Raw genomic sequence first — 12,987 nt, 5'->3', positions numbered from 1 at the left:
ATTTTTATTGTGTGTTGGGGATGGAGCAAATCATTAGGGATTTGGGGTCCTGCCTGTGACTATTTATTCTTCAACTCTGCTTTTAGCAGCAGCAAGTGGGTTGTAATTCTGGGTTTTAGTTCAGTTCCCAATCCTAGAAGCACTTAACTGAAACTAGTGACCTCCTGGTCATCCCAGATTTTTAATAATCCTTGCTGCTGCATTAAACAGTGGATAAATATGGGAATAGTAGGTGCATATTTCTACAAATAATGCTATTTCTCTAAAAAAAGTCAAAGTGTTTGCTGTTAAATCAAATAGTTAGTGATCTTCAGAGAAGGTATTTAAATATATTTATAGAGGGTGAGACTCAGGCTCAGTGCTCTGAATAGAGCAAGCACTGTGCTGGGAGTGTGGCACTGTGGCATCCCAACCACAGCAGCCGGCTGCAGGGCTGGGGGACTCTGCCACTGCTGCCCCAGCAAAGGACACCTGCCTGCATGGGTGGACAGGGGACAGGGGACAGGCATTACTTTTCCAAGGTAATGCCTGGAATTGCAGAAAAGCTTTTTTGCTTTTTTTTTTTATTTTTTTTTTTATTTTGTTCAAATTGCAAGTAGTAGTCCATTAAGTTTTGTAATAATGAGAGAATAAAAGGGATCCTAAGTGTGATGGCAGAAAATAAATGAGACATTGAGAATAATGATAAGAAGAAAAAAGCAATTGTAAAATGCATGTTAAAGTATTCAGCAAAAATACATACAGAGATACTTGTTTTTTTTCTGTCCAGTAGTTAAATACTGTTCTTGGTGAGTTGAATTTCATGATTTTTGTCCTTGATGTCCTGAATACCTCCAAATTTAACTGAGCTGAGGGGGATTATTTCACAGACATCCCTTCCAATGGAAGTTGTACAGGGTGAAAAAAATGATGATTTGAACAAAAAAGAATGATAGAGAATGGTCAAAATTATTAGCAGAATGGAAATTACTGACTTTGTGTTATTAGTTCAGTTTGTTTCTGTTCCTAAATCCATCGTGCTTTTTCAGTCATTAATTTACTTTTGGTGTTGTGGCACTGGCTGCTGTTTCTAAATTTTCTAAGATCAGACTTCACTCAAAGCTTAAAAAGCTCCAGGAAATGTTGTCATGTATTTGCTGTTTTTGAGGTAACACAAAGCTTTCCTCACAGCCAGTGATGCTTCTTTGCCACAGGAACACAGGGCAGGTGTCTGCAGCAAATCCTGCAAAGAGCAAGGCACGGAGCTGTAAGTGCTATTACTCCTGAGCGAGTAATTGAGCTTACAGCTTCCCAGCCTCTTCCAGCTTAATCCACAGAGTCATTTGCCATGTAAGCCTGCTTCCACCAGCGGTAGGAACCGTGAGGCTCAACCCCATGGGCTGGACCTGTCCACACGAAGGGGAGCTGAGCCCCGCTGTAACAAGAGGGCTGTGTGTCGGGGATCTGGGCAAAGCTGTGCTCTTAGATGGCTCGCACTGAATAAACGTGCTGAGAAAAAGTGCAGCTGTGCTTTTTTAATATGCACTGCAGGAGATTTCAGCAGCCTGATGATATATCGTGCATTAATGTTGAAAAGATAAACACATTTGGAGAGCACAGGAAGGCCTTGTGTTTTTATGTTAGCAGAATGCTTCCTAATGAATAAGAACGTGCTGCTGGCTTCACAGAGCCATATGGCAGCTTTTCTAATTTTAGTTCGGTGCAGATGCATAATTCTCCCTTGTTTTACCTCCTAAAACCTTCCTGAGATGTTGCATAGTTTTTCCTGTAAGACTTGAACTATAGTTTCTGTGTGAAAAATGTATTTGGGAGTCTAATGGCGGCTTTGCTCTGGACAGATGTGTGCTGTGTGATGAAAGAGCAACCTCACTGCATAATCACTTCCCTAAAATAGTAGCTAACTTTATTCATAGGCATAGGATAAGCTGGTCTTAAAATTGATTACTGAAATAGTTGCTTTTTCTTAGACAGTGGTCTTTTGAAAAATGGCTTGGTTTCAGGAAGAAAAAACAACTTGTGTTGAGGCAATGGGAACCAGCTAAGAAATGTGCACGCAGATATTGAGTGCCTTGTGAGCCATGGGCTGCAGCAGCATGAATTGCACAGCTATGAGGCAGAGCTGCTTTCCCTGTGGTTAACCAAGCATCAGAATAACTTACATGTCCTCCACTGCTTTGCTTCATCACGTGTCATGATCCAAAACCACTCACGTTACCAAATACAAGCTTGCTTTTCTTCATTTGTTTTTTTGTTTTTGTTCTTTGTGTGTGTGTATTTTTTTTTTTGTTTGTTTTTTTTTTCACGTTTGTGCAGCCGTATTCCTGTGGAAAACCTACAGTCCACAACCACCATCAATACTATTACTTAGCAAATCAGGTTAGATGTTAGGAAGAACTGCTTTACCGAAAGGGTTGTTAGACGTTGGAACAGGCTGCCCAGGGAAGTGGTGGAGTCACCGTCCCTGGAAGTCTTTAAAAGACGTTTAGATGTAGAGCTTAGGGATATGGTTTAGTGGGGACTGTTAGCGTTAGGTCAGAGGTTGGACTCGATGACCTTGAGGTCTCTTCCAACCTAGAAATTCTGTGAAATTCTGTGAAATCATCATAGACATTATCAAATCTAATATTTAAAAAGTTAATGTCAACTAAAACTTAGCAGCTTGCCCAAGCATTATTCTTTCTGGTTTATGTTAGCATTACTTTTTAATACTGTATCTGACATTGTCTTTGGCCACTTGTATACTTTTACTCTTTCCATGATTGTTTGTTTGCATTTTGTTTTTTGCCAGCAGCTCAGGAGAGGTCAGGAGGATCACACAGCCTAAGCCTGTTCACAAACATGAATGAGGCCAGGCAAAAGTAGTTAGCTAATGCATAGAAAAAATGGAGAAGATGAGTTGTTTTCAAGAGAGTCGCACTGTAAAATTTAATTGCATGTTTAAGCATATACAGTCACTTTCAAGTGATGCTGCTGTTACTGTTGTAAATTATAAGGGTCTTTTTTCATTCATGTGATTTTCTAATGTGCAGAACTGAACTTAATAGTACCCCTTATAATAAATCTCTTTGCTTATATTTTTTACCTATTACTATAAAGGGAGAGTATATAATTTTAGATGAGTATGACATTTCAATAGTAATTCCAGAAAATTATGAAGAACATGAATTATACGAGGCATCTGAGAAAACCTGTTTTAAACAGTATTGGATAATAAATTTGCTTCTGCCCGCTCCATTTTTTTTCTCTTCACCTCTTTCCTCGGCAGTTTGTAGAACATGGGTCCTGCCCTCTGCAATGCTTCACTGACATTTCTCTTTTGCTCCTCTTGCTCTGTGAAGAACCTGAGGTGTTTCTCCTCTGACAAATGTGTGTAGATGCAAATTCTCTCTTTCAGAGTATGCTTCATCTTTTCACAGTACCTAAAGGGGCTACAGTTTTGTTCTTACTTTGAAAATGTGTTTTGGTTTTGCAGAGTGTCAAGGGGGAAATATTTCTGTAGCTGGTTTCATTAAGGAAGTTGGAGTAGGGCATGGATAAAGACAAAGAGAGCTTTTTGGGTAGTTCTGCCATGCCTGATTACCCACCTGTAGGAAGGGAGTGTTTGAAACACAACCAAGAGAAGGTGATGCCCATCAGTAGCACTTCAGAGTCTGCTGTCAGAAATGCAGACAGAGCTGAGAGAACCTGAGCTGGGAGGCAAGTGAACGATAGTAAATGAGGAAGGCTTCTTAAGTTTACATGTAGCAGGAGATTTCAAACTATTGCTTTTGGCTTCTCTCTTACTAGTTTAGGAATTTCTGTTAAACTAATGTGATTTCACAAAGGTTTGCTTTCAGAATCTGGATGGAGCTTCAAATAAGGCTTCAGGCATTCCCGCTGATAAATTTGCCAGAAAATGTTTGTAAAGGTTTTGGATTTTTTTTCCATCTTCCTTCTCTGTAATAATACAGAAAAAAAAAATAATAGGAAAATATCCAACTGAAAATATTAACATGCGTTTCAGTATATTACTACTTACACAATTGTAAACGTATTCACAGTTTAAAGTCTAAATTACATACATCACTAAAATGCTACATAATTGAATGTATATACTCTTTGTAGTATCTCTCTCAAGGGTACTTCCATTTTATTTAAATTTCTTTTGCTCTCTAGGCTAAATTCTTAACTGAGCGGAGCTAATAATTATTTCATGTGCGTGAAGTTTATTCCGCTGTAATTTAGATAAAACACTCTTGATCCCTGGTAGCGGTTTTCATAAGGATGGATCCTGTTTCTAATTTACACTTCCTCTCCGCTGAAACCCTTGGGGTGGGTGCTGCAGCTCAACCTCCAGCAGAGAAGTCCCTTTGCAGAGGAGCCCCTTGCTGCCCCTCTCTCTTCCTCTACCAACATTAAGGCTATATTTCTTTCCGTACTGAATCTCCACTCTGTTAGTGCTGCCTCGCTCCTGGGATGCCTGGTAATATATTCCCGGTGTTTTACAACAGGGGCAGAGCTGGTGCAGCAGGCAGCATGGCCAGATGGTGCCAGACCAGGGAACCAGCTCCCACTCTCTACGTTATGTGGCTGCAGTGGAAAAATAGAGGCCAGGGCTAGTCGCAGGGTAATGCCACCAATCCCTGTGGAGCAGGAAAAAGTGTTTCCAAGAGGCTTTGCAAGGTTGGGCCTATACAGCTATTTTCCTAACTCCTAGTATTCAAAAATAATTCATCTAGTGCAGAAATAATAAACTTTCTGCACTTTCGATTTGTTTGCAAGGCCCCCAGTGAACCTAGAAAAGATAGAAGTAAAAATAGGAAAAGCAAACATTACATTTTTACACTGCTACTTAACTCCAGAAGCTAGAACTGTTGAGAAAAGCAAAAAATACAAACTTGTGACTAAATACATGAGTGTATTCAGCACTAGAAATTCGTGCATCATTTATTTTTTTCCAAAGTTCCTGCAATAAATTTTTGTTCTGAATTAGCCCCACGTGCTGTATTGCTGAAGAAAATATTTGCATTTGAAGTTCTTCCTTGTGCTTGCCACCAGGGCCACACTGCTGACAGTCCTTGCACACACTGTTCCTGTATGTGCTGATGAAGTCTTCAAGAGGGGCTTTGTACTTCAGTCAAAATTGGCTAATTTATTGCACCGCTGAACATTATCAGGAGCTGCAGATTATAACATCAACATAAGTTACCTCTGAACCTGCTTTTATGAGGCTGTCTGTGGCCATGGTTTCCTATACAACTGCTGCTTAAATAAATGTACAGGAACCAGTGGCCTGAACATGAAGCCTATTCTAAGCTCTCTGGCCTCTTAACTTCTTACGCAATTAAGTTACAGATCCAATTATAAAGTCCATCATTTGGGAGCACTTGTGATTTACGATGCTTTTTGTAATGCCTAAACAAATGTTGTAATGTAGTATGTGTTGTCACTGTAACTGGTAGATAATACCTAAATAGCATTTTCATATTTTTACATTTGTTATAGCATTTCCTATAGCAAGTGGTGTGTTTGTTGATCATTTAGGGTTGGGACTTCTGTGGAAAAGGCTGGCTAAGGTAAAGGTAAATGGGGAAGTCAAATGGTTTTGAGGCACAGCTGATGATACAACAGAAGTGGTCAGGGATCAAAGGGTCAAAACAAAGAAATGGGGAACCAGAGGGCAGCTGCCAGCTGCTTTCAGAGACTGGGTATGAGGCTTGGTGGATCCTTGGTCTGACCTGGTCTTGGAAGTTTCTATGTTAATTATAGTCATTAAAACCTGTTTCATTTTTCTATGAGTAAAGCCTTGCCTCTCTGTGCATAAAGGAGAGCAGCTGACATATTTTTTTTTTTTTTTTTTTTAGAGAGAGAGTGTTTTTTGATACATAGATGTGTTGTTGGTGATTTGTCTGAACTCTGTGGCTGTAGCAGTTGAAAAAAAAAATCTTCAGCAAATCTTCTGTATTATGTGAGAAATAATCAGAAAAAGTCGCCCTTGTAAATCCATAAAACCAGGACGTCATGTGGTGAACATACTTGCACGCCATCGCTGTAGCACATCTGCTGTCCCTGCAGCTCTGGTGCACGGAGTATAATCCCACGTTCCCTGATAGTCAAGATGCTATCACTGGCTACAGCAGTGAGGGGATGAAAGCAGGAAGATGGTATCCGTACCCATTATAGTAGTTTGCAGTGTGAAACCAGGGATCACTTTATGATACCAGGAACAGATGGGAAACGAGTATCGTTGCTGACTTTATTAAAAGCTCAACCCTATTTTTAGAATTCATTTACAATTTTTAGACTATGTTTTCAGTACTGTATCATCATGTGGTACCATCTCTGCTACACTGTAATATGTGAAGGACTGTTTTTTACTTTTTTTTTTTTTTTTCCCTTACACCTAATCACTGCCATTTGCCAAAAGAAAAAAAGAAGGTGGGGGTGGAATAGAGTGGGGAGGGGAGGCCTACTGCAGTTCTCAGAAATACAGATTCTGGTGAGTTTAAGTGGCAGAGGAAAGTGGGTTATCAATATTTCTAGTGCATTTATTTCTATCAGATTATTTTAATCTAAATGATTTGAGCTATCCAATACTCTTAACAATCCCTTTCCAGAACAGTTTTGTTTCATCGTTATTCACAATTGTGTCATATCATGTATGAACATGCTATAAGAAGGCACCTGAGATTTTCCTGATTCTTTTCTCATGAAAGCAAGAAATGCCAGAAATCCAGGATGAGACAGTCCAAGTGACCAAAGGCTCATTGCCAGCGGGTGGCCACAGATAGGAAAACACGCAGGGGTTCTCAGAAGCAGTTCCTTTGCTTTATGTCTAAGCACTGTATAATATCATTGACCTTATAACCTCTACCAAGGAAAGAGTTCAGAGGAAATTTGACTGCAGAATTGCAGATTTGCAGACAGTGGAAGATCCTATACATTTGGGTACATTTTAATTTGTACAACTGATACTTTAATTTTCACTAATGGTGAATTTGCAAGAGCACGTTGGTCTACCTGCACGTGGTACTTTAATTCCTACAATGAGTCATCTTCTGATTTATCACTGTAGAAGGAACAAATTCTTGTTATAATAATTGAAATGAGATTTCATGTTTATTAAAATAATCTATTGTGTAATATTCAAAGTTTAAAAAAAAGATTGCAGTATAGACCTAACGTTTGCATACTTGCTCAAAAAATAATGTTGTTCTGTGTATAGAACTTGTAACAAAAAATTGTTTGTTTCATTAAGTTAAAATGTGGAATATTTTATATAGTGTTATTATTATTTTTATTATTTCTTCCTTAAACATGAATTCACTGAATAGAAAAAAAGTAATATAGTCCATTACCTGACAGGAATTGTAAACCCTCTTGATTTGAAAGTTTCCGTATGTATGAATGCCCCTTACCTTTGGATTTGTGTATACTATGATACTCTATGTTATAATACATTGCAATGTGTGTCTTCGTACTCCAGAAACCTTAAACCATTCTTGCCTGTAATTTTCAAACACAGCACTTGAAACTGTATGTACTTTTAATTTACTCATATTGAAGTGGCAGAGGAAGGGGTTATCAGTATTTCTACTGTATTTATTTCTATCAAATTAGTTTAATCTGTATGATCTTATTTACTGATAAATAACACAGTACAAAAATCATGTGATAGTAAAAATGTGCTCCCAGAGGCCTTGGAGCAGAAACGAGCCCACTGTTTCTCAGTACTGTTCCAAGCAGATTGCAGACTTGTGTTTTTTCTTCTAAATACAGTGATCATGGAAAAGTTGTGTAGCTATGAGCTTTGCATGCTCTGGTAACTCAGTCTCTTTACACGCCTTCATCCTGGCCATTACACACCGCACCTTCGTAAGGAGTCTCTTGTCTTTGCCCAGAGATGCATTTTGTAGTTTAGTAAAGCGTCTAGCAGAGAAAAAGCAGAAATTATTTCATTTGTGTCTTCAAACTTCACAGCTGAGAAGCAAATACACTAGTTATGTTTCTATTGAGTCATTAAGGGAGATTTTTTCGATCTCATTTCCAGTATTGTTGCACTGTAACTGTTTCATAGCTAGTCTCAATACTCCGTGATCTCTTACTGTGTCACTTAATGAGCACTGCTCTGTCATTTAATACATAGTTTTCTTTACTGCAGAAAAAGCAGCAGCAGCTAATGAAGATGAAGTGCAAAAGGCAGATGTATCATCTACGGGTCAGAGTGTCATCGACAAGGACGCACTTGGACCAATGATGCTTGAGGTGAAGAGCACAAAATTCCTTTATTTAAGCCAGTTCTCTGCCCCCATGGATGAAATGAAGTGAAAAAGTGCAGTTGGAGGTTTCTGTAAAAGAATGGTCAAGCAATACAAGCCACCCTGGCAATTTAGGATTAAGGCATTTATGAATGGGCAGCATATTTCTGTTGGGTTTGGTGTTGAAACTCTCTTTATCTTTGAGGGGGGATGAAGGGGGAAACAGAGAGGCAGAGAAAGAGAATTCAGCTGCTTTATTACACAGTCTTCTGTGTCTGTATGTGCATGTTGTATTTGTGATGACAGATTTGGAAGAGCTGCTGTATCTTACAATTAACTGACAGATGCAGTAGTGCACACATGAATAATACTTCCTTTAAAATTGTATGTCATTGCTATACAGTTTTAATGATTTATTATTTCAGCATTTCCAGCTTTACTCTTTTCCCTCTAGAATATGTAAGAAATCTAGCAGGGCTTTTCGAGATACATATTTCAGTTTGTTCAGTTAAGGTTTCTGCCTGATTCTAGCTGTTATTTTGATATCCAAAAAGGCTGCATGGTTAAAACCTGGCTTCTAAATGCAGTAGTAGTAATGTTGTATAGGTATTTTATCTGGGATCCTGATATCGTATGCTACTTTCCTTTGGTGCTACTGCTCTAGCTGCCTAAGTTCACTTGCAAATTGTTTATTCCTGTTCTGGCAGTGGGCTTTACCTGTAAGGAAGAATAAATGTTGCTTCAGACAAAATAAAACACAATCCCTAAATCTAGCTAAAGGAACTAACTTTGGCTGAAGCATAACTATTCTGTCATTTCTGAATGCTGCAGTAACAAGATGCATGTTGTATCAGTTTTAAGTATCAATGAAAACACAGTTTTCAGTACCATATATGAAATAAAGGTTCCAAAGGCATATTACTAAACATAAGGAAGATTAGACAGGTTGGAGTGAAAACATTCTGCTTTGAAAAGCTGGGGTAACAAATTAATTGATTTAATTTAATTTTTATTATACATGCTCACTGAATTGAATGTTGTTGTTTTTGCTATCAAAGTTAAATATCCACCCCTTTCACAGCTATGTTAAAACTTATCTTTAAGTTCCTATTAATTTAATTGTAAGGACCTATTTTAGTCACAGGGAAAATAAGGATAAGATTTTTTATTCCTAGCTTGTCTTAGATGATTAGCCACCACAGCAAACATGACATGTAAAATCATCTGTCTGTTCCGTTATTCCATTTAGTTTATTTTTCCTTCACGGTATGCAAAAACTGAATAGCATTGCATATTAACAACGAAAGATTGTGGAACTAAATTAATAAACTGTGGTCTTCTTGCAACAAGAAACTTAAAAGGACTGAAAGTTGTTACAAATGTACTGTGAAAAGACTACAGATACTTTCTTTGTGTCTTTATCTCTTTAAGGAAATGCAATTAAGTTATTTCATCTTTACAAAACCCCTTTATACAACCTCTTAAAAAATCTACTCTTTTTACATTGCCATAAAAATGGCAATGCTGATGAACACTTTCTGACTTGATTTGGTTTAGAAACGTAATTGTCTGTTTTTATTAAAGAATAAAACTGAAGAATCCTCAAACTAGCAAGTGTTTCCAGCTGAAGAAAGTGAGTAAAATTCATCATGCAGCTGCCTCTGAGGAATATTTTAACATATTTCTTGGTTAAAGCAGAAAAGTAGATATAGAGGGAGCGTAAAAAATAGTTGAGAGAGCTGGCAAGAGCTCAGAGTGAACACAGATTTGTTTTCTATTCCAATATATCATCACAAATAATATCTGTTCTTGTTTTCTCTTTCAGCTTGTTGCCCATTATTTGTTCCCCCATTGTACCAATAGCACTGAAGAAAAGTGTGCAGGCCCTCATTATTGTTCTAGTTGTTTATTGTGGTGGAATACGTCTGGGAACAGAATTAAGAAATCATTGCAAAAGTGGAAGCTTCTAAGAGATTTAAGTGGCTTGGTGCATTAACTTGCTCAAAAGCCTTCTGCTTACCTAAAATACTATTTTATTATGGCTTTTGCCTCAGAATAGAAAGAAATGGGAAACCGGCCTATAAGGCATGTTCTGCCTGTATTACTCTAAGCTCAGATGACCATTTCTGTGGTCAACCCAAGAAGCAGCTGTGAGGAAGCAGCCCAGAGCTATTCCTTGCCAAATTAAGTTGCTGTAGTAGGAAACAGTAGGGAAAACTGAAGATTATTGTGGGATGCCAGTAACGCTAATAATCTCTTGCCTGCCCTCTCTGCCTTTGAAAGTCTTCTTAGGACTGCGATAAACATCTGCTATGGCTTTGGTTTTGCAATCCCTTTGAATTGATGTAAGCGTGGACTGTGGCCAAACAGAACAGTTCAGCCAAACCCACACCCTTCTGCCAGCTTTAAAAGCCCTGTGGTTCCACAGCAGGCCAGTTTGGGTGACTGATGTGGCTAGCATCTCATTTTTTTTCTTACATTAGTTTTTGGTTAGCTCATCTCCCTGGTCTAGCTCTGTCTGTCCTCAGAAATGCTGCTGAGAGGAGGGAGTTGTTGTGGTGTGGAGGGGACTAAACCAAAGAGGCTGTGCTTATGTTGGCTTCGAGCAGTGGTGAAATGTAGTTTTAAGACAGCAATCCCTAGCAGAGATGCTGATAGAAATTAACTTCAGAGCCTCAATTAATTGAATTTTGTAAATCTTTATCAGTTAAACTAAATACTAGTCACCAGGAAAATGGCATGGATGTCCTGAAAGCACGTGAGTAGGAGAGAGCTTGCTACAGTAATGGAATTAGCGGGAGGAACCAAGAATGATCAGAAACAAAAAGAAGGTAGTGATATAAAAAGAAAGAAAAGAAAGAAGGAAGAAAGAAAGAGAAGGAAAAGAAAATCAGAGATTAGAATTTGTGACAGTTAACAGGAGAAAAAAAACTAGATTATCTTTAAAGGCAGCCAGGAAAAGTAAAGTATGTTCTTGTGCATTTATTTTTGCTTTTATTATTTTGTAATTTAAAAGCAGCGCACACAGAGCATTTGGCAAGCATTACCTCAGGCACTCTGCTCTTATGATGTGCGTCCACCACTGCTCCCTGGAACAGATCTGGTACCTGATTTAGCCTGGGGAGGACTCCTGGGGATTGTGGGGTCCCACCTCCCACGCAGAGCAGGTCCCAAGCAGGTGGTCTGGGGTAGAGGCCAGCCCTGTTTTGAATGTCTCCAGGGAAGGAGATTTCACAGCTTCTTTGGACAGCCCCTTCCCACATGTGACCACCTTCATGGTGATTTTTTTTTTTTTTTTTAAATATAGATCTCCATGAAGTTTCCTGAGTTGCAGCCTGTGTCTGTTGTGTCTTGTCTTTTCCCTGTGAACCTCTCTTTATGCCCCTGGTAGGTGGCTGAGGAGAGAAATACCATTTCTGCTTGGCCTCCTCTTTTGCACCTTCTGGGTCTGCTAAGTGCTCAGTCGTGTGCAACATTTTTAATATGTATATGTAGCCTGAGTCCTTGACAACTGCCTGTTAACACCAACACGTAAGTTGCGTTGAATGCAAGTTTGGTCATATCAAAAAATGCCACGTGCCTGTATACACTTGTTGTGGCAGCTTCTCCTTGTTAAGCTGTTTTACAGGGAGCCAAGTTCAGGCTTAGTATGGATCCATTCGCTTTTAAATCTGTTAAATCACGGGTTACCAGGTTTTCCGATTTGCCTCTGTCCCTGGAGGCACAATATAGTAGTTTCTGGTTTTAGACTGAAATGCAAACTAACAATTGTTTCAGTGATTTCCCACCTCCCTTTGGAGAGAGGTGAATAAATCAGGCAAAGCTGCAGAAGTCTGCAGGGGTTAATTCTTAATTGAATGCTTAGATCAAAAGCTTTGGTGCTTTAAGTTTAAATCCTCCTTATCTGCTCATATGACATATAGTCAGAGGGATGTACTCTGAAGTATTTCTAGCTTGCACAATCATGCTTGCATCTTAAGAAAAAAGAAAGTTTACATGAGAAGTTTTACTGATACTCAGATTTTTACTTTATGCTGATCACGTAGAAGCAATGTAATATTTGGCTTAGGTTTGAGATGGCGTACAGCAGGTATCTGAAAGAATCCTTTAGCCGTGTTGTCTCCGTCACGAAATAATAGGGGAAACCATCAGCATAATTTAAGAAACGCCTAATTTAAATACTTCCTTGCAGAAGTTTTAAGTCCTTTAGAATATTGTGGAGCTGAGATGAAAAGGTGAAATTAAACTGGTGTCAAACAAGGAAATGAAAACAGCCCTGTGAGCAGGGACTAAAGCTGCAGGATCCTCTGCACACCTCACTGCTGCCCTGATCGCTGCCTGCCCTCAGCCTTAGGGCAGGTTGGGCTTCCTTTCCCTTCTCTCCTTTATAACCCTGAGGTTCTTGCATTCCTGGCTCCATGGGACCAAGATGCATTGCTGGGGATGCAGAGAGAGCCTTTCTTGTAGCAAATCTTATAATGTTTTCCTGGGCTCCAGGATCAGTCTCCCTGTGGTGAAAGGAGGAGTGAACAGGCTCTGTGTTTAGCAGAACTGCCTTCTAGTCCAGGTTTCCTGCTTCATAGGCAGGCAGATAGGTAGCAGCCTCTTCCCTTTTCAAAATTTATTGTTGTTATTGTTGTCGGTGTTGGATTTTTATGTTTGTTTCCATCTATGGATTTCATCATTTTGCAAGGTGTGCATCCATCTTTCTGTGCTTTTAAACTGGTTTGATATAAGTAAGATAATATGT

At 39.0% G+C, this 12,987-nt stretch overlaps 1 protein-coding gene across 1 annotated transcript in view; it reads left to right on the top strand.

Annotated features, from left to right (window-relative positions):
• The window catches only part of NCOA2 (nuclear receptor coactivator 2), a 197,257-nt gene that overhangs the window by 131,184 nt on the left and 53,086 nt on the right, over positions 1–12,987 (top strand). Inside the window, exon 6 of the mRNA XM_084282656.1 lies at positions 8,141–8,244. Coding sequence (XP_084138782.1) covers positions 8,141–8,244 — 104 coding nt within the window. The remainder of the gene's footprint in view (positions 1–8,140; positions 8,245–12,987) is intronic.

This window comes from Netta rufina (genome assembly GCF_964035555.1).
Source record: "Netta rufina genome assembly, chromosome: 2".
Classification (NCBI taxonomy): Eukaryota; Metazoa; Chordata; class Aves; order Anseriformes; family Anatidae; genus Netta; species Netta rufina.
This window is presented reverse-complemented; position numbering and strand designations above follow the sequence as displayed.